The sequence below is a fragment of the Cygnus atratus genome, chromosome 17 (genome assembly GCF_013377495.2).
Source record: "Cygnus atratus isolate AKBS03 ecotype Queensland, Australia chromosome 17, CAtr_DNAZoo_HiC_assembly, whole genome shotgun sequence".
Taxonomy (NCBI): Eukaryota; Metazoa; Chordata; class Aves; order Anseriformes; family Anatidae; genus Cygnus; species Cygnus atratus.
Genome location: NC_066378.1, coordinates 1,430,110 through 1,451,273, shown reverse-complemented (window position 1 = coordinate 1,451,273; position 21,164 = coordinate 1,430,110). Strand labels below are relative to the sequence as shown.

General features: G+C 55.1%; 1 protein-coding gene across 1 annotated transcript; it reads right to left on the bottom strand.

Annotated features, from left to right (window-relative positions):
- Positions 1 to 13,049: 13,049 nt before the first annotated feature.
- On the bottom strand, positions 13,050 to 20,534 carry PES1 (pescadillo ribosomal biogenesis factor 1). Its single transcript, XM_035571086.2, is given in 17 exon segments — positions 13,050 to 13,267; positions 13,887 to 14,054; positions 15,317 to 15,456; positions 15,576 to 15,760; positions 15,941 to 15,963; positions 15,965 to 16,067; positions 16,217 to 16,266; positions 16,268 to 16,348; positions 16,554 to 16,643; positions 16,877 to 16,954; positions 17,118 to 17,234; positions 18,079 to 18,168; positions 18,300 to 18,471; positions 19,334 to 19,443; positions 19,524 to 19,677; positions 19,762 to 19,841; positions 20,414 to 20,534. Coding segments are annotated over 17 exon segments (1,749 nt in total). The 5' UTR covers positions 20,438 to 20,534; the 3' UTR covers positions 13,050 to 13,183.
- Positions 20,535 to 21,164: the final 630 nt, after the last annotated feature.

Here is a 21,164-nt window from a genome sequence, read left to right as displayed (position 1 = left end):
ACTAAGCTCTACATCTAAACGACTTTTAAAGACCTCCAGGGATTGTGACTCAACCACTTCCCTGAGCAGCTTATTCCAATGCCTAACAGCCCTTTCAGTAACGCAGTTTTTCTTAATATCCAACCTAAACCTCCCCTGGCGCAACTTTAGCCCATTCCCCCTCGTCCTGTCACCATGCACGTGGGAGAATAGACCAACCCCCACCTCACTACAGCCTCCTTTAAGGTACCTGTAGAGTGCGATAAGGTCGCCCCTGAGCCTCCTCTTCTCCAGGCTGAACAAGCCCAGCTCCCTCAGCCGCTCCTCGTAAGACTTGTTCTCCAGACCCCTCACCAGCTTCGTCGCCCTTCTTTGGACTCGCTCGAGCACCTCCATGTCCTTCCTGTAGCGAGGGCCCCAAAACTGAACACAGTACTCGAGGTGCGGCCTCACCAGAGCCGAGTACAGGGGCACAATCACCTCCCTAGACCTGCTGGCCACACTGTTTCTTATGCAAGCCAGGATGCTGTTGGCCTTCTTGGCCACCTGAGCACGCTGCTGGCTCATATTCAGCCGACTATCAACCATTACTCCCAGGTCCTTCTCGGCCAGGCAGCTTTCCAGCCACTCATCTCCCAGCCTGTAGCGCTGCTTGGGGTTGTTGCGCCCCAGGTGCAGGACCCGGCACTTGGCCTTGTTGAACTTCATACAGTTGACCTCAGCCCATCGCTCCAGCCTATCCAGATCCTCCTGCAGAGCCTTCCTATCCTCGAGCAGATCGACACACACACCTAACTTGGCGTCATCTGCAAACTTACTGAGGGTGTACTCAATCCCCTCATCCAGATCAACGATAAAGATATTAAAGAGAACTGGCCCCAGTTCTGAGCTCTGGTGGACTCCACTAGTGACCAGCCTCCAACTGCATTTAACTCCATTCACCAGCGACTCTTTGGGCCTGGCTACCCAGCCAGTTTCTAACCCAATGAAGGTATGCCAGTCCAAGCCCAGAGCAGCCAGTTTCTTGAGGAGAATGCTTGTGGGGAAACGGTGTCAAAAGCCTTACTGAAGGTCAAGGTAGAACCACATCCACAGCCTTTCCCTCATCCACCAAGCGCGTCACTTTGTCAGAGAAGGAGATCAGGTTCATCAAGCAGGACCTGCCTTTCATAAACCCATGCTGACTGGGCCTGATCGCCTGCTTGCCCTGCAAGTGCCGCGTGATGACCCTCAAGATAATCTGCTCCATGAGCTTTCCTGGCACTGAGGTCAAACTGACAGGCCTATAGTTCCCCGGGTCTGCCCTCCGGCCCTTCTTATAGATGGGCGTCACATTGGCTAGCTGCCAGTCAACTGGGACCTCCCCCGATAGCCAGGACTGCCGATAAATGATGCAAAGCGGCTCGGCCAGCTCCTCCGCCAGTTCTTTCAGTACCCTCGGGTGCATCCCATCCGGTCCCATCGACTTGCGTACATCCAAGTGCTGTAGCAGGTTGCCAACCATTTCCTCGTGGATCGTGAGGGCCACATCGTGCTCCCCATCCTCTTCCACCAGCTCAGGGTACTGGGTATCTAGAGAACAACTGGTATTGCCACTAAAGACTGAAGCAAAGAAGGCATTAAGCACCTCAGCCTTTTCCTCATCTCTCGTCACTAAGTTTCCCCCTGCATCCAGTGAAGGATGGAGATTCTCCTTAGTCCTCCTTTTCGTGTTAATGTATTTATAAAAACATTTTGTGTTATCTTTAACAGCAGTAGCCAGATTGAGCTCCAGATGAGCTTTGGCCTTTCTAATTTTGTCCCTACACATCCTTACAACATCCTTATAGTCCTTCCTGAGTGGCCCGCCCTCTTTTCCAAAGATCATAAACCCTCTTTTTTCTCCTAAGCTCGAACCGCAACTCCCTGTTCAACCAGGCCAGTCTTCTTCCACACCAGCTCGTCTTTGGGCATGTGGGGACAGACCTCTCCCGAACCTTTAAGATTTCCTTCCTGAGGAGTGCCCAGCCTTCCTGGACTCTTCTGCCCTTCAGAACTGCCTCCCAAGGGACTCTGCCAACCAGTGTCCTGATCAGCTCAAAGTCTGCCCTCTGGAAGTCCAAGACAGCAGTTTTACTGGTCCCCCTCCTGACTTCGCCAAGAATAGAGAACTCTACCATTTTGTGGTTGCTCTGCCCAAGACAGCTCCCGACTACCACATCTCCCACCAGTTCTTCTGTTTGTGAACAGAAGGTCCAGCTGGGCACCTCCCCGGTAGGCTCACTAACCAGCTGTGTCAGGAAACTATCTTCCACGCTCTCCAGAAACCTCCTAGACTGCTTCCTCTGAGTTGTATTGCATGTCCAGGATATGTCTGGGAAGTTGAAGTCCCCCACAAGGGCAAGAGCCGACTGATTTCGTAACTTTTGCCAGCTGCCTATAGAATTCCTCATCCATCTCCTCATCCTGGTTTGGCGGTCTGGAACAGACCCCCACCAGGATGCCTGCCTTGTTGGCCTTCCCGCCGATCCTAACCCATAGGGACTCAACCTTATCATTCCCAGTCTCAGCCTCAAGTTCCACAACATCAAAACACTCTAATATAGAGAGCCACACCACCACCCCCTCTATGCTGCCTGTCCCTTCTGAAGAGCCTATAGCCAGTCATTGCAGCATTCCAGTCACGAGAGTGGTCCCACCACATTTCAGTGATGGCAACCAAGTCATAGCTAGCCTGCTGCAGGATGGCTTCCAACTCCTCCTGTTTGTTGCCCATGCTGCGTGCATTAGTGTAGATGCACTTCAGCTGGGCCATTGCCTGCTCCCCCAGTCCTGACACTGTTCCCTCTGGCACACCTCTAACGAGCCTTATTCCCTCCCCCCATCCCTGTCCCCCTTTCTACCTAGTTTAAAGCCCTCTCAATGAGTCCTGCCAGCTCCTGTGCTGGTATCTGTTTTCCCCTTCAAGACAGGTGGGACCCATCTGCAGTTAGTGGGCCGGGTGCTGAGTAAAGCACCCCGTGGTCAAAAAAAACACAAAATTTCTGTGTAGGCACCAGCCTCTAAGCCACCTGTTTATCAGGTGGGCTTTCTGAGTCCTCTCTGAACCCCTCCCTGCCACTGTAGGGATGGAGGAAAGCACGACCTGTACTCCCGCTCCATCTACCAATCGTCCCAGTCCTCTAAAATCCCATTTGATAGCTTTCAGGCTTCTCTCTTCAATATCATCTCTGACAGCCTGGACTATCAAAAGAGGATAGTAGTCAGAAGGGCAAACCAGGCTAGGAAGCTTTCTGGCAACGTCCCTGACCCTGGCCCCGGGGAGGCAGCAGACTTCCCTACAGGTAGGGTCAGGTCGACAAATAGGGCCCTCCATTCCCCTGAGAAGGGAGTCTCCTACAATGATCACCCTTCTTTCTTTCTTAGTGGAGGCAGTCCTGAGGCGTGGAGTTGACTTCCTTGCCTTAGGCATCCTCCTGGGTAGACTGTTCACCTCATCCTCACCCACCGGTCTCTCAAGCTTCGGGGCCTCAAACCTGTTCTGTAAGGGCACCTGGGAAGGCTGGGCCAGTAGGGAGGGGGGTTGCCTGCGATGTTGAGCAGGGACCTGTTTCCATTCCTCCTCATCTCCTAGGTCCCCTCCCTCTGCTCTGCAGGGCAGGGGATCCACCACTGTTTGGGGTGTCTCACCCCGGTGCCTTTCCTTCAGGCCTTGCAGGGAGTTGCTCCACAGGTCTGTCTGCCGCTCACACTCCCTGAGGGCCCTCAACCTCTCCACCTCCTCCTTGAGCTCCGCCACCAGGCTGAGCAGGTCGTCCACCTGCTCACACCTCACACACATGGTGTCTCTGCCACCCGCGGAGGGCAGCAACAGGCCCAGGCGCTCCGTGCATCCAGAGACCTGAACTGCCACATTTTTGAGCGGGCACTCAGTCTGGATGGCCACAGACTATCTAAAAAGAGCTCTGCCTCGTGATGACCATGGCGGTTTACCTATAGGTAGCCAGCCGGTAGATGAGCTGCTCTTGTGAGCGGGGCGGAACGCTCTGCCCTGCCTCAGCGCGCCCTGCCTCGGCGCAAACTGCCCCAGAAGCTCCCGCGCCTCGCCTCGCCCTGTCAGCCGGCCCTGTTCCCCGCGCTACCTAGCGGCTGCCTTTGAACGGCCGCGGAGGGGGCTCCGCTAGCTCCGCCTACGCCTCGTCAGCCTCCGTCACGAGGGCTGCCGGGTCCTAGCACCTCCCTAGGCAAAAGGCAAAGGCACACCCGTCTGTTATTTGTTACCTGCCTGTGTCTGCATGTCCTGTAGCTCTCACGGATTAGCTGAAATTGCACGGAGGTTCCCCAGGTTTTTTCTCCAAGTTTGGCCAAGTTTAGAGGGAAGTGTATACCTGGTAGCTACCCTTGCCTTCTCACCTCGGCATGCTTCTAGAAAAAAGATTTGGCTTCCTCCAAGAGAGATTTTTTTCTTTGTGGATCCTAAACTTGGATCCCTCTAGGCTAGGTAACAGAGAATTTTGGCTAATTTGGAGGTTGCTACATGCCCGGGAGCTACCTTTGCCTCCACCACATTGTACTTAGGAAAAATTCTCTGTCACCTGCACAAGTTCTGGATAAAAGCAGCATACCCGTATGGGGTATCTACCTGAACTTTGGCCAAATTGGGAAGTACGTGCATGCCCAGTAGCTACCCATTCCTCCTCCCAGGCATACCTGGTAAAATGTTTTGGCCTCTTCCAGAGACAGAGGGACTTGTGGATTTGGTCCACAGACCCCTTCAGGCTTGGTACAAAAGAACATTGGCCAATTTTGGATGGAGGTGCATGCCAAGAGGCTTCTCTTTCCTCTGGCTGATCTTGTTTTTGCTCATTTTGCTCACTTGTAAAGCAGAGGTAAGTATGCTGCTTTTCGCTTCTACAGCTCTATGAGAGACTTGAAAGACTGATTAAGGGCTGCCATTACTGTAACAAATATTAAAACCGACCTGTAGAGCTGGAGCATTGGAGATGGGCAAGAACAAAAGATGGAAAGGTGGGCATGGTACCCTGGTACTCCCAGGGAACTGAGGAATCTTGCCTGAAACCCTGGCCTCTGAGCATCTCCAAATGAGGATGATTACTATTTCCTGAGGACTTTTGCTATTCATTTCCGCCCTTCCCTTGCTCATTACCATGGGACAGCTCAGACTCCAATCCAGCAGCAACTCAGTTTTTTTAAAACGGATTTGGCCAAACGTAAGGAAAAGTGTTTACAGCTCATGGGCTTGCTTTGAGTTTGGGCTCCAATGTCTGGTATTTAGAAGGCTTTCAACTATTTCTGAGGTTGGGCCTCCTCCCTTTAGAGTCTGAGAGTTTCGTCAATGTAATTATCCCCACCAAGTCATCTGTAACCAGCAGGCAGAGCTTGATCGGGCTTGTTAGCTGCTCCAGCAGAGAGAAGGGACAGAACTCTCAAATCAATTAACATCTAAATCAAATTGGTAAGTAATATTATTGCCTTCTCCTTCCTAGGAGTTGGGCCTGGGCAAGGTAGGGTCTCCCTGTCGTACACAATTACTTCAAGGCTGAGAGCTGCAAGTCAAATTATTAATTTGTCTCCTCTCTTTGCCAAAAAGATCCCGACATTTTTGGGCTTGCATTTGGGATTGGCTGACAGCTTACAAAATGAAAGCAAGGAAAACTGCAGTTATTTTGGACACTTCTCTGATGACAGTACTAGGTCAGCAGGATGCAGTGAACATCACTGAAGGCTGCTGATGTGTGGCTGCTGAGCTATACCTCTGCAGCACGAGAAGGCAGCACAACAGACAATACTTCAGTGAGCAAAGCAATGGTATTTCTGGGGGTATGCAGGCAGTTGGGTGTCTCCTGTACGTATAGTTTCCTTGCTGTAATTCCAGACAGAATGAGGGTGGTAGGCAGAAACTATGGGCAAAGAGTTATGGAAAAAAATTCACCAGATTATCAGCTGTGACTGGAGCCTTGCATGAATCAGAGCTCCGTTAGATAGACCTTGACAGAGCCAATGTTTGGCAAAAGCCAGCCCATATCTCTGCAAACCAGGCAGTGTCGCATGTTCCCTGTTCAACTGCAGACGTTTCAGAAATCCTAAGTCACTCCTGCAAACTGGAGCCAGGAAAGGCAAATAACTTTTTGAAAGTGCAGGGCAAGCTTTACCCATTTCAACGCATGTAGCTGAATTAAGTCTGAATGAGTAATAGTGAAAAACACAGTTGCTTTTTTTTTGCTTTGGGAATATAAGAAAAAAGGTGGTAAATCCTTCAGATGTGTCCGTTAGTGAAAATTATTCCACAGATTCCTCACCTCCTCTTAAGTCCTATCTGCAGCAGTCTGAACCTCATCTGAACCTTCTTGAAAAGCAAACAGCAAGACCCAGCACACCTCCCGGTACTGGAATTACCTGCAGAAATGCTCGGCAATAGCTTCACGTATCTTCTTAGTTCAAGGATGGCAGGTAAAGGCATCCTGGGACTCTTGGGTCTCAATGCTTTGTGCACCTCTCTCCTTGCCATCCTGGGGGCTCGTTCCTACTACAAAAAATTCTCCATTGCAAGGAATGGTGCCGGGTCCTGCACCTGGGGCGCAACAACCCCAAGCAGCGCTACAGGCTGGGAGATGAGTGGTTGGAAAGCTGCCTGGCAGAGAAGGACCTGGGAGTGTTGGTTGATAGTCGGCTGAATATGAGCCAACAGTGTGCTCAGATGGCCAAGAAGGCCAACAGCATCCTGGCTTGTATAAGAAGCAGCGTGGCCAGCAGGTCTAGGGAGGTGATTCTGCCCCTGTACTCGGCTCTGGTGAGGCCGCACCTCGAGTACTGTATTCAGTTTTGGGCCCCTCGCTACAGGAAGGACATGGACGTGCTCGAGCGAGTCCAAAGAAGGGCAACGAGGCTGGTGAGGGGTCTGGAGAACAAGTCTTACGAGGAGTGGCGCGGTTGTTTAGCCTGGAGAAGAGGAGGCTCAGGGGAGACCTCATCGCTCTCTATAGGTACCTTAAAGGAGGCTGTAGAGAGGTGGGGGATGGTCTATTCTCCCACGTGCCTGGTGGCAAGATGAGGGGGAATGGGCTAAAGTTGCGCCAGGGGAGGTTTAGGTTGGATATTAAGAAGAACTTCTTTACTGAAAGGGTTGTTAGGCATTGGAATGGACTGCCCAGGGAAGTGGTTGAGTCGCCATCCCTGGAGGTCTTTAAAAGACGTTTAGATGTAGTCCTTAGTGATATGGTTTAGTGGAGGTCTTGTTAGTGTTAGGACAGAGGTTGGACTAGATGATCTTGGAGGTCTCTTCCAACCTAGATGATTCTGTGATTCTGTGAATGGAGACCCATCAGGACCCAGGACCTACCGGGAAGATGCAGCCCTTTGAGCTTTTCAGCCCCTGGCCACTACTCATAAATTGACTTGAACCAGAAATACCCCACACTGAGGGGAGATTTCAGGTCCATGTTTGTGTTTTAGGATCAAGGGTGCTGCAGTGTGTGCCAGAAAGGGGCTATGCTTTTCCAGACTGCTTTCTTGTGTTACTTGGAAAGGGCAAATTAAGACATAGACTTAGTTCCATTGTTCAGTCAAAGTGGAGAGTATGCAAATTATCATTCTAATTAGTATAATTATTTCAGAGAGAGGAGAGTTTTCCCCAAGAACCTTTGCTCAGTAGCTTGGAAAAGTAAACATGTGGCTAATTCAGGTGTCGGTGGCAGAGGAGCTGGGCAAGTGTGTCCCCAGGAGATGTTGGGAGGACCATGGGGAGCAAGACAGCCTCCTGTCTGTACGCATCCAGCACCGTGACACCCATTTCCATGTAACCTTGTGCTTGTAAACTCTCAACTGAAATTGTGAAGCCTGGCCAAGGCAGGAAGCCAGCCAGCATGTGGTCAAGACTATTCAATTCTTCCCCTCTCCAACAAGGGTATTTAAATTAAGGGGGATTTAAATCAAGAGTTCAATCAAGTTTTAAATCAAGATTGATCAAAATCAATAAATTATTTCTTCAGAAAGGGTGGCAACAATCAAATACCTGCATGCCTGATGGATCAGCAGTGGCTAACAGTGCTGCCCTAGCACCAGTCATCCAGCCCTACTCTCCCGTTTATGTGCACTTTGCAGAGGGACCAGTCCATGCCCTCCTACCCTGGCTGTGCTTTTCTAGCTCTTTGCAGGCCCCTGGGGAGTTAGGCTCTTGCTTTCTTTGAGAGAGGGAGTTAGGAGAATCTTATCAAGTAGAGACAGAGCGCTGACGGCATTAAACTAGGATGCTACTTAGTGTCTTTGCTAACTATGGTGCATTGTGCAAATTAACTAAAGCAAGAAGCCTTGGGCCCCTTACCAAGGTCAGTCTCCTAATAAGAGAGTGAGCCTATCTTAAGAAACTGGTAGAAACTGGTGCTGCAGATGGACAAGAGCCAAGGAGCAACTGAGTCTGTGCAAAGACAAGAGGTCAACTAGCGGTGACGAGGAGGAGTCATCAATCTTCATCCCCACGACCCCCGACGACCACCACCAGAACACACTGCACAAGCGCAGATGGGAGGAGTTTATGGAAATGACTCATGGGGACTAGTTATGAATATGTATAGGCGTATTGTGAAACTTCATACATATGTAACTCTTTACTGCATATAACCAAGGCAAGTTGCCGCATCAGGCACGCACGACTTTGGCGGGACTACCCCCCGTGCTGCCCAGCGCTGAATAAACATACCTACTTTACAATCTTACTGATTGTGGAGTCCATTTTCCGCAAGTCATCTTCTCCTTACAGGATGTTCCCAAGGGCTCTCCAACCTGTCTTTGCTGAGGGTCAGCCTGAAGCACCACCCATCATCAGGCACAGCAGGGCTGGCTCCAGCCCCTGCTCACAGCAGTCTTAACATAGCCAGCCTTCACCAGCTGCAGCGCTGTTGTGAATCCACTGCTGTTGACTGTCCTACAAAGCTTGTCCTTCCAGCAGTCCATGTTCACAGAGTCACTCAGCAAACATAAAACTATCACCTTGTACTTACTGCAAGAGAGAAAAACACGGTGACATCTCTTTCCTTTCTCCTATTCCTGATGGCCCTTTCCCCATCCCTGCTGCCTGAGGGGTTCATCATCTCATACACCTTAAGCAGCTCTTCAGCTATTCATGCCTACATGTGTTAAGTCCCTCTGGACCAACTTTTAGCAGCATTTCATCAGAAGATGAGAGTTCCAGAATGCATCTCACGTTGTGTGCAAACATTCCCGTCTGCCCTCCATGAAGTAGGAGGAAAACTCCTCTTATGTGTTGTAATGACCACAAGGACACCAGGGTTCTTTTAGGATCAGTAACTTCAACAACCCCTTTATTGAGGACAGGCTCCCTTCTTATACCATTAGCTCTTAGCTCTACAAGCGGTACTTTCCCACTAGCTGTTCATTGATTAACAATTAGCCCGGCAACAGCAAACGTTTAGCCACCTCCATGTCTTAAGGGTTGGAGAACGAGCAGTTTGAGACAACAAGGCATCTCGTCAATCACCCTTTTTTATTCCTTCTAACTTGTTTACATTCCTCATGGCTTCATCTTAAGTCCGATGTTATCACCAACCACGAGGCTTGTCGAGCCCCATGGCGATAGTCCCACACTCTTATGTCCACCCGGGCAGACAAAGTCATGTTTTTGAGTTGCAGATCTGCCTGGCTTCACCACAGCACTGTGGCCATGGGCAGAATCTGATTTTCCTTTCCCTTCCCTTACTGGGGTGAATGGGAACCACACAGAACAACTCTTGCTCCTGGCTGGCCAGAGAGATCTGGTAAATGGAAAAACAGTTTTGTAAGAAAGCAGGAATCAGTTGTTGTTTACCCTTGAGAATTTGGAGGGAGTTGCATGTCTGCTAACTTCTCTTGCCTCTAGCGGATCATGTTTTGCAAAACTTTTTGGCTAGCTCCAAACAGATACATAGTTGTGGACACCAGCTGCAGATCCCCCAGGTTAGGTCCCCGAGAATATTGGCCCTATTTTGGAGATAGCTGCATGCCTGGTAGCTACCCTTGCCTCCTCCATGTATGCTCCTAGAAACCTTTGGGCTTCTTCCTGAGAGATTTAGCTCTGGGTACCAGCTTCAAAGCCCTTCAGGGTAAGGACACGAGAATTTATTCAGTTTTAGAGGTAAGTGTATGCCTGGTAGCTACCTTTGCCTTCTCACCTTGGCATGCTTCTGCAAAACTCATGCTTCTCTACTCTGCACTGGTGCGGCCTCACCTCAAGTACTGCGTGCAGTTCTGGGCACCACAGTACAAAAAGGACGTGAAACTGTTGGAGAGTGTCCAGAAGAGGGCTACGAAGATGGTGAAGGGCCTAGAGGGGACAAATATGAGGAGTGACTGAGGTCACTTGGCCTGTTCAGCCTGCAAAAGGAGGCTGAAGGGAGACCTCATCACGGTCTACAGCTTCCTCACGAGGGGGAGGGGAGGCGATCTTTTCTCTTTAGTGACCAGTGATAGAACCTGCAGGAGTGGTGTCAAACTGCAACAGGGGAGGTTTAGGCTAGACATCAGGAAGAGGTTCTTCACTGAGAAGGTTGTTGTGCAATGAAACAGGCTCACCAGGGAAGTATTCACGGCACCAAGCCTGTCGGAGTTTAAGAAGCGTTTGGACTGTGCACTTAAGTCATATGGTCTGAATTTTTGGGTAGACCTGTGTGGTGCCAGGAGTTGGACTCGACGATCCTTATGGGTTCCTTCCAACTCAGGATATTCTATAAGTCTAATTCCATGATTCTAAAAGTTTTGGCTACCGTCGAGAGAGATTTTTTCTTTTTTGGTGATCCCAACCTCAGAGCCCTCTAGGGTAAATCCCCGACAACTTTGTCCAGTTTCAGAGGTTGGTGCATGCCCAGTAGCCACCTCTGTCTCCACCTGATTGTACTTTTCGATAAGTTTGGCCTACCTGCATTAGTTCTGGAGAAAAGCAGCATACCCGTATGGGGTATCTACCTGAACTTTGGCCAAATTGGGAAGTACGTGCATGCCCAGTAGCTACCCGTTCCTCCTCCCAGGCATACTTGGTGAAATGTTCTGGCTTCTTCCAGAGAGAGAGGGACTTGTGGATTCGGTCCACAGACCCCTTCAGGCTAGGTACTTGAGAACTTGGGCCAATTTTGGAGGGAGATGCATGCCAAGAGGCTTCTCTTGCCTCTAGCTGATCTTGTTTGCCAAAACTCCGGGGCTAGCTCCACACAGAGATTTAGTTTGGGATCCTGTTCCTCAGCCGTTCAGGGTAGGTACCTGAGAACTTTGGTCAACTTTGGAGGGAGGTACCTGCCTGGTACCTTCACTTCCCTTCGCTGATCATGGTTTGTAAAACTTTTTGGATACCTCTAATTAGAGAATTGATTGTCAATACCACCGGAAGACCCCTCCGCGTTAGGTCTCTCACAATTTTGGCTCTACTTTGGAGGGAGCTGCGTGCCTGCTAGCTACCATTGCCTACTCCAGGGAAGCTTCTGGAAATGTTTGGGATTCTGCCTGAGAGAGAGGACCTAACATCCACATCCAGTCTGTACATATAGCTAGGCTTGCCCCTTCCCAGGTGCAGAACCCAGCACTTGCTCTTGTTAAACTTCATACTGGGGGTGATTGCCCAGTTCTCTGATTAGTCCAAATCTCTCTGCAAGGCCTCACACCCCCCCGAGTCAGCAGCTCCACCCAATTTGGTATCGTCCGCAAACTTGCTTCAAAAAAACTTCAATTCATTCATCCAAAGCGTCTGTGAAAACACTGAAGAAGACTGGTCCTAATCTGGAGCCTTGAGGAACTCCACTAGTGACAGCTTATCAGCCTGATATAATCCCAATTACAAGAACCCTCTGGGCCTGACCCTTCTACCAATTGCTCACCCAACTTATTATGCTTTTATCTAACTGTGTTCTGGTCATTCTGTCCAGAAGGATACTGTGGGATAAAGCCCATCAGGCCCCATGGAGTTGTATGCATCCAAGTGGAGTAGCAAATCCCACACAAGTTTGGGGTAAACTGGGAGTTTATCATTCCTGCAGTCACAGTCCTCCAACTCAGGGCAGCTGGGGTCCCAGAGACATCACTGGTGTTAAAGACAGTAGTGAAAAATGCATTAAATGTCTCTGCTTCATCTATGCCCCTGTTTGTGAGGTTAAGTTTGTTAAGCAGGAACTTCCCCTTGTGAAGCCATGTTTGCTCTGACCAATGACCACATTATCTTTTGGGTGTTTCAGTAGCTACCATGATAATCCTCTCTGCAATTTTAGCAGGCACTTAAGTGAGACTGACAGGACTTTAAGCATCAGGGTCTTCCTTCCTGCCCTTCCTGACAACTGGAACTATGTTTGCCAGCTGCCAGTCCACTGGGACCACTCCAGGTTCCAAAGACCATGAAGAGTTATTGAGAGGTCTCAGGCTGGCATCAGCCAGCTCTCAGAGTACCCTGGGATGAATCCCAGTGGGCCCCATAGACATATATGCATGCAGCTGGAATAGCAAATCCCACACAGGTTTGGAGTTAGCTAGGAGTTTATCATTACCACAGTCACGGTCCCGCAACTTGGGGCGAATGGGGCACCCAGAGCCGAGCTTCAGTGTAAGACAGAGGTGAGGAAGATATCTCTGCTTTGTCTACATCCCCAGTACTAAAATAGAAGCAGATGCCAAATAGAGCCTGCGATGCAGATGCTAGAGAGCAGCTCAGAGCTGGGCGGAGGATGAGCTCCCCTCCTAGGCTGCAGCCAAGCCCCCTGTCCCTCCAAACACACCACCACATCCCACCAAGCTGAGAACCCCCAGGCACCCTGCCTCCAGGCAGGTGGGCAGGGACATTTTGCACATCCCAGAGCTGTGGACATGCATAACGAACAATGCTGAAGAGAGCCGCAAGAGCCCAGAGCATGCATTGTCCTCCTTTTCCTCAGGCAGCCCTTGCTGCCCTGGGGATGAGGAAGCAGAAGTCGCACCAGCACAAAGAGGACAGCTCTGGTGTCATGCCTGCAATACCAATCCCCCAGGACAGGCAGCGCTGCCAACATGCACTAACCCAGCATCTGTGTGGAATGAGCCAGCCCGGGGAAAGGCACAGCAGGAGCTGCATTTACAGACAGGGAACGTTTTAATTTACAGTTTCTGTCCCAAGAGCAAAGCTGAGGGTTTTTCACCCAAACACTATGGTCTCTGCAGCACACAGCCAGTCCAGCCCCTGGTGCAGGGGGTCAATGCCCCATCACGCTCGCCGCGCCTTCTTGCTTTTCTTTTCTTCTTTGAGGGCACTGTCGTGGGCTTTCCTCTTTGCGGCAAGTTTGTTTGCCTGTAGAGAAAGCCCCCCAGACCCACAGTCAGGTCAGTCTGCCACCACCAAGAGCTGTGCCCCCCTCAGACCCACCAAACCCATTCTACTCCCAGGAGATGGAGAGGAGCAGTGGCACCTCCTGAGTTTTACTTGCAGAGCACATGCTTCGGCCCTGAGGGAGAACAGGGAGACTCCGCTCTGTTAGGGTTGAGTGCCTACAAGCCTGGTAATGCCAGGCAAGAGGCTTGTACAGCCTCAGCCTAGCACACCTGCAGTCTATGTCCTCACCACCTCCTCAGGTACAGGGAGGAGAGTAAGGAGAAGAGCCGGAAATCCCTGAATGTCAGCAGTGTTTGTAGGCCTGATGAACGTGGGACCAGCCTGTGACAACACAGGCTCAGCCCTGAAGAGCAGCTTCAGCTCTGCCCAGACTCGCAGCAGGGCAGGGAGCTGCGGGCTGCACAGCTATGGGTGAAGCTCGCTCCTGCAACCAGAGCTGGGAAAGCACAAGGTTGTCAGAGGCTGCTCCCTCCCCACGAGATGGGGAAAGACCAGGATTTAGCGATCCAGAACTGCAAGCCAATTTGGTAAGAACTAGTGCAGAGCTCCTTGTCTCAGGGCATCCCTATCCTCATACCTCTCGGACTTTGCGTTTCTTGCCAAACATGATCTTCTTGTAGAGGTATTTCTCCCTCTTCTTCATCATCATGATGGCCAGGCGCTTCTCCTCATTTTGCTGTTCCTGCTCCAGGCGCTGCTTGTCCTCCAGCCGCACCTTGCCAGCGGTCACCTTCACAGGAAGTGCCTGTGGGGAGCCAAAAGCTCAGAACCCTGTGTGCTGGGTGCCACCTTCCCCAGGGACAGACATTTCAACATACAGTGGGACCAAGTGTAGCCTCTGCAAGTTTGCAGAAGACACCAAGCTGAGTGATGCACTTGGTACGCAAGAAGGATGACACTCAAAGGGATATGGACAAGCTCAAGAAACGGACCGATGGAAACCTAATGAGGTTCAATGAGTGTAAGTGCAAGGTTCTGCACCTGGGCTGGGGCAATCCCAGACTTGAGGACAGACTGGGAGAAGAACTCATTGAGAGCAGCCCTGCAGAGAAAGACTTCGGGGTTCTGGTGGATGAAAAGCTCGACATGAGCCGGCAATGTGTGCTTGCAGCCCCGAAGGCCAACTGCATCCTGGACTGCATCACCAGAGGAGTAGGCAGCAGCTGGAGGGAGGGGATTGTCCCCCTCTGCTCTGCCTTTCGGAGGCCCCACTTGGAGTGCTGCGTCCAGGTCTGTGGCCCCAGCACAGGAATGATGTGGCGCTGTTCGAGCAGGTCCAGAGGAGGGCCACGGAAATGATCAGAGGGCTGGAGCACCTCTCCTATGAAGAAAGGCTGAGAGAAGTAGGGGTGTTCAGCCTAAAGAAGAGAAGGCTCCAGAGAGACCTCATTGCAGCCTTTCAGTACTTAAAGGTAGCTTATAAAAACAGACTTTTTACACAGGCAGATAGTGATAGGACAAGGGGGAAGGGTTTTAAATTCAGAGAAGATTTAGGTGAGAGGTTAGGAGGAAACTCTTCCCTCAGAGGGTGGTGAGGCACTGACACAGGTTGCCCAGAGAAGCTGTGGATGCCCCATCCCTGCAGTTGTTCAAGGCCAAGTTGGACATGGCCCTGGGCAACCTGGTCTGGTCGGTGGCATTGCTGCCCTTGGCAGGGGAGCTGAAACTGGATGTTCTTTAAGGTCCCTTCCAACAGGAGCCACTCTATGATTATAGGATTTCCACACCATTTGGTAGAGGCAAAGAAGAGTCACAGCACCCTCTGCTCACCCACAGACCAGGCAGCAAAAGGCCAGCCGCAGGATGCAGGTGCTGAGTGTGAACAGGAGCTACGGCCCATTAACACGGGCTCAGGACCCAGGGGCTGCTGCAGGAGCAGCTCGGCCACAGCAGTCCCAGAGCGGGGACTTGGCTGGGACATGCTGCAGTGAGTTGAGCCCCGGCAGGGAGAGCGCTCACAAAAGCTGTCCTCTCCTGGAGCTCCTGTCCCGCTGCCAGGCACCTCACCTTGTTGCTCTGAGTCTTCTGCTCTTCCATCTTCTTCAATTTCATCTCCTCTTCCTTTTCAGACTCCTCTTCCTCTTCCTCCTCTTCTTTATCGTTGTCATCCTCCTCCTCTTCCTCCTCGTCCTCCTCACTCTCTTCACCTACAGAGAGACCACTGCTATCAACTGGGAGCGTACCGACACTGCAGTGGGTAGAGCTCTGCCGAAGCAGCAGTGCTGCCTGGCTCCCCTCCTCTTCAGCCCCAGGAGCTGTGTGTCACCTGGGTCCTCGCCCCGCTGCATGGCCAGCAGTTTCAGCTTCTCAGGAGGAATGTAGTCTCCCTCCTGCTCCGTCACGAAGGGTGAGAGGTGTGGGGGCAGCAACACACCAGGGAAATAATCAGCTACAGGGAGGCACAGCTTAGCATTGACCGAGTCAAAAACCCACTGAGGCTGCAGGTAACACCTGTGGGACAGAGCAGGACAGAGTTGGGGGGTCAAGACCGTGTCCTCCTGCCCCAAGCTCTGGAGCTCAGGGGGCTGCAGGACTGCAGCAGAGCAGGATTTAAGGAGACAGAGCAGTGGGACAGCTCGGGACAGCCACTAGCCCAGGTGACCATGCTGAGGACAGGCGACCTGTCCTCACCTGCCCACAACCTGCTGCTCCACCCAGGGGCCGGTCAACAATCTGGTGGGTGATGGAGGGGTCGCTCACGTCGTAGGTGGCGCCGATGCACAGGGACTTGTCCCAGGACACTTGGCCACCAAAGCACCTGCCAGCCAAATACACCAAGCAGTCACACCAGAAAGGCCCTCAGGGTCACCTCACCTGTGGGACACGAGGCAGATCGGCCACAGCAATCCCACTGGAGGGGACAGGGAAGGTAGGGCTGCTGGGGAAGGCTGACGATGAAGGAAGTACCGGATGATGAAGGCGAGTGGCTCTCGAGGAACCTCCCTGTTGAGGAAGAAAGCGCAGCCCTTCAAACAGCTTTTTGTGTTTCTCCAGGGCCTCTTGCTCCTTCCTCCTCGCATCCATCTGCTCAGCGGTCTCCTGCTCAGAGCAAAGCATTCAGTCTCTTCCTGCACGCAGCCCCTGCCAGGCCCCTCACTGCAGGGAGGGGCTCCTGGGTGATGCCCCCATCCTCCTGCCAGTCCCCCCGCTCCCACACTGCACAGTCCCAGCCTTCGCTCAGCCACGAGACGCGCTGCAGACAATCACATGCGGACAGGGCTGAGCCACCCTGCCAGGCTCTTACCCCCTCCACAGGGAACTCATCCATCTCCACCTCATCCTCCTGGGCCGGTGCCACCACACGCACCAGGCTGGCACTCAGAGCTGACAGTTTCTGCAGCAGGAGACGGAGAAGACATAAGAGGCAGGCTCACAGAGGAAATCCCCCGAGGGCAGGCACCGACTGCCTCCTTTGGCCAGCCCAAAGGGGCAATCAGGCTCTGCTCCTCAGTCCCTGCACCATGAGTTCTCCACACCAGGAGGGGTCAATGGCCAGGACACCAAGGCCACAGAGGTCCCTGCACACAGGCTCCTAACGCTGACCCTGGTGGAAGCAGCGTCCCTCACCTCCAGGTAGCTCTCCGAATCCATGGCGTACTCCTTGCCCTCCGCAGGCTTTAAATCAACCTCCGCCTGGCCATCGATCTGAGGAGAAACAGAAAGATAGGGATACAGCTCCCAGGCCTGGAGCACCCAAACATCCTCTGCTCCAGCCCTTCCACCACCCACACTGGTCCTGCAGGGGCTCTGCTCCCTGCAGCAGGTGCTGCCACCAGCCTGGTGCCCCCAGGGCAGGCAGCAGCCTCACCTTGGGTGGATAGTGCAGGTTGAGCGACTGGTAAAGGCGGAAGTTGACAAAGCCCAGCAAGGTGGTGTAGAACTCAGTGAAGGTGGCCATCACGCGGTAATCCACATCCGTGGGGTGCTGCGGGCATGCAGGGAGGGTGAGAACACGAGAATGAAAGACCAGATCCCCTCATCAGGTACAGGGCCCCAGTCTCCCAGCTTGGGGCATGAAGCTGCTGGGAGGTCAGGCCACAAGCCCCGCTGCTCTCTCGCCCCCACTCTGGCCTCATCTGCAGACAGAGGAAGATCCTGCCCTCTTCACAGCCAGGTCTAGAGATTTATGCCCACCACCAGACACTGGACAGGGAGAGTGCTCCAGGCTGCGGGGGGGGGCAGGAGACACCACCATAGGCCGCGCTAAAGACCACAAACTCAGGACACCCCAACCTAAACGAGCCCTGGACAAACTGTGGAACAAAAGGAGAGCACTGCAGCGACGGTGAGCTCCCAGTGTGCCAGCGGTGCTGGCAGGGCATGCCACCCGTGCTGGCCCGGCATCACCCTCAGCTCCCACAGAGCCCCGCCGGGATGGCTGCGCCGTGAGCACGCTGCCTCGCCACCCTGGCAAAGAGGGCACGGGGTCTGACTTGCTTTGGCACCTCCAACCGAGTTAACTACCAGCTAATCTTTAATTGCTGGGTAAAGTGAGTTTTAATAATTGATAAAAGGAGTGTAACAGCTGGGGAGACTGGTACAGCCAGGCACCAGGGCCACTGGACACTGCCATCCCTGACAGAAGGGGGCTGTGTCCCCACAGGGCTGCCAAGCCAGGCCTCGTGGACTCCACCGCAGGCTGGGCACTGCCCGATTTGTCCCTCTAGCACGAGGGAGAGGAGACGTCCCCACCACCCCTCCCCAGCCCCAGGGAAGGGAAAAGCAAAGCAGCAGCAGCAGCACAGGTCCCGCTGTGCCCGGGTACTCACGTCGTGGGCGAAGGCGTAAGGGGTGATCCAGGTGACGGGCTGCCCCAGCACCTCTGCCTGGTAGTAGATGCCCTTGATGGAGAGGAAGACCTGGCGGGGAACAGAGTGACGGATGAAGGCCAGGGTGTTCCCTGGTTCTCATCAGCCTTCCCTGGGCAGCAGGGGTGTGAGGGAGCGTCAGGGACAGCCCGGCAGGGCTCGCCCCTCGCTGGGGAACCCACCTTGCGCAGGGAGCGGGACGCGATGACGTAGTTGAGGAACTCGACGGCCAGGCGCCGGCAGAGCTGGATGGTCTGAACGTGGCACTTGCCCGTCCGCGGGAAAGTGGAGAAGAGGAAGCACATGGAGAGGGCATCGTCCAGGTCCCGCAGCGCGTCTACAAAGGTTGGGTACCTGCATCCGGGCAGGAGGGGAAGGTGGCATCACACCCAGCCCCAGAGCCACCAGAAACCAGCCGGGACTGCAGCAACTGGTGGAGACCTTGCTTGAGAAAGGAATAGGCTCTCACAGCCACCTCGGGGCATCCGGGTGGTCTGTGGGGATGGGGTGACACCGCTGGGCAGCCAGCCCCTCACAGGAGCCTTCCAGCAGCTCCCTAGGGTTCAGGACTGCCTTGGGAGCCAGGAACCTCCCTAAGAAGGGGATGACAAACCCAGCTTGTGCAGCTGGATGTGCACATCCTGCCCCGGGGCGACAGCAAGATACAGCATGGCCTCGCAGCTCGAGCGGCACACCCCGACTATCTGCCCTTCACAGCACAAATCTTGTCAGGACAGCGTTTGTCTCCCAGGCTTGTTTCTCTCTCCCCTCTCCTCGCTGGCACAGCTGGGTCCCAAACACCGCTGGGACAACAGAGAGGTTTGCCAGAGCACGTTCCCTCTCTCGTGGGTCCTGTCCTCTCCTCTCCCATTGCCACCAGCCACTTGCATTGGCATGGCTGGCCTCCCTCCAAGGGTGACCCTGGAAAGTGCTCAGGAAGAGCAGAAGAGCTCTTAGCATCGTCTTGGAGATCCTGGAGCCACCTGTGATGGCCAGGAGCTCCCTGCTTGCTCACACTTGGCTCCTGCTGGCATGCAGCATGCTGCAGCCTTCCCCACTGACCCAGGAACACCAGCTTGTGTCCAACAACACCCAGAACAACGCCCAGAACTGCGGTGGGAGCTGGGTTCCTGAGGAGGGACGGACCCGGAGAGGGCTCTGCACACCACAGTTGATTTCTGTTGAGGAACCCCCCCCCCCAGTGAGATTGGCTCACCTCTCCTTCACAATGTGGTCAAGCTTGTAGCTGGGCTTGTTGTCCTTCAGCCGCTCTGCTGTGCCCCACTCGCTCTTCCCGTACGCCTTCCGCAGCTTGCGGACGAAGATCTGCAGGCAGAGGGGGAGCTGAGCGCCGGGGGGGGCCAAAACACCGCGTGACCCCCCGGGCCCTCGGGCAGGACACGTACCTTGTACTCTCGGAACTTGTTGACGATGGGCTCATGGAGGAGGAACTTGATGTCCTTGAGGAGATAGAAGGTCCTGGGGGCCGTGGAGCCTTTGTTCACCTTCTTCTTGTGCTTGGGCTCATGGGGGTAGATCCCCTTCAGGATGCAGAGGCGCCTGCGGGGGGGAGTCAGCGGCTCTGAGGCCGGGTCTCCGCCTGGCCTGGTCTAAGGCCAGCACCCCCAGCCCGGCCGCACGCACCTGAAGTCGGGCAGGCTGAGCTGCAGCTTCTTCCGTGCCTTGTTGCGGGTGATGTAGTTGGTGGCCGAGCCCCGCTCGTACTGCGGGGGGAGACGGCGGCGGCGTCACAGGCGGCACCGGCACACGGCCGGGCACCGGGGGGTGGATGGAGCCGGGGGGGGGTGAGGGGGAACCGGGGGGGGGGTGAGGGGGAACTGGGGGGGGGGGATGAGGGGGAGCCCGGGGGGGGGGTGAGGGGGAACCGGGGGGGGGGGGGGAATGAGGGGGAACCGGGGGGGGGTGAGGGGGAACCGGGGGGGGGGGGGGGGAATGAGGGGGAACCGGGGGGGGGTGAGGGGGAACCGGGGGGGGTGAGGGGGAACCGGGGGGGGGGGGGGGAATGAGGGGGAACCGGGGGGGGTGAGGGGGAACGGGGGGGGGGGGATGAGGGGGAACCGGGGAGGGGGTGAGGGGGAACTGGGGAGGGGGATGAGGGGGAACCCAGGGGGAACCCAGGGGGAACCGGGGACCGGGCTGGGGGGGGAAGGAGCCCTGGGGGAAATGAGGGGGAACCCGGGACCGGGACCGGGACCGGGACCGGGACCGGGACCGGGACCGGGACCGGGACCAGCCCCCGGTGCGTGCCTGTGCCTTTCCCGTCCCCCCCCGGTACCTTTCTCTTCTCCACCCCCCCCATGACCCTGCCGCCGCCGCCGCCCGCGTGGTGCCGCCGCTCCCTAGGCCCCCGGCTGCCCCCGCCCCGCCTGCGCGGGGCCGCAACGCGCCTGCCCCGGCCGGAGCCGCCGCCCTGCGCCCTGGTGCGGGGTGCGGGGGGGGGGGGTGCGGGGGGCTCGGGGGGGGCGCGGGGGGCTCGGGGGGAGCGGCTCGGGGCAGGCGCGCCGCGGGCAGCCCAGGGGGCGGAGGGGAAAGGGGCGGGGGGACCGGGGTGGGGCGGGGCGGGGCTGGCACCGGGGCTGGACCCGGGATGGGGCCGGGGCTGCTCCGGGCTGGGCACCGGGCTGGCAACGGGACCGCGCCGGGATGGGGCCGGGGTGGCACCGGGAGTGACACCGGGAGTGGCACCGGGACTGGCACCGGGACTGGCACCGGGAGTGACACCGGGACTGGCACCGGGACTGGCACCGGGACTGGCACCGGGAGTGACACCGGCACCGGGGCTGCTCCGGGCTGGGCACCGGGGTGGCACCGGGACCAACATCAGCACGGGCACGGGCACCGGGACTGGGTCCGGGATGGGCACCGGGGCTGACACCAGGGGACCGACACCGACACCGACCCCCGGGCCGGCCCCGGGCCCGCCGCCCGCCTCCCCCCGCCCCGCCCCAGCCGTCCCCGTGTCCGCCCCGTGTCCGCCCGGTGCCGCCCGGTGCCGGCCGCCCCCCGCCTGCCTCTGCCCGGGGCGC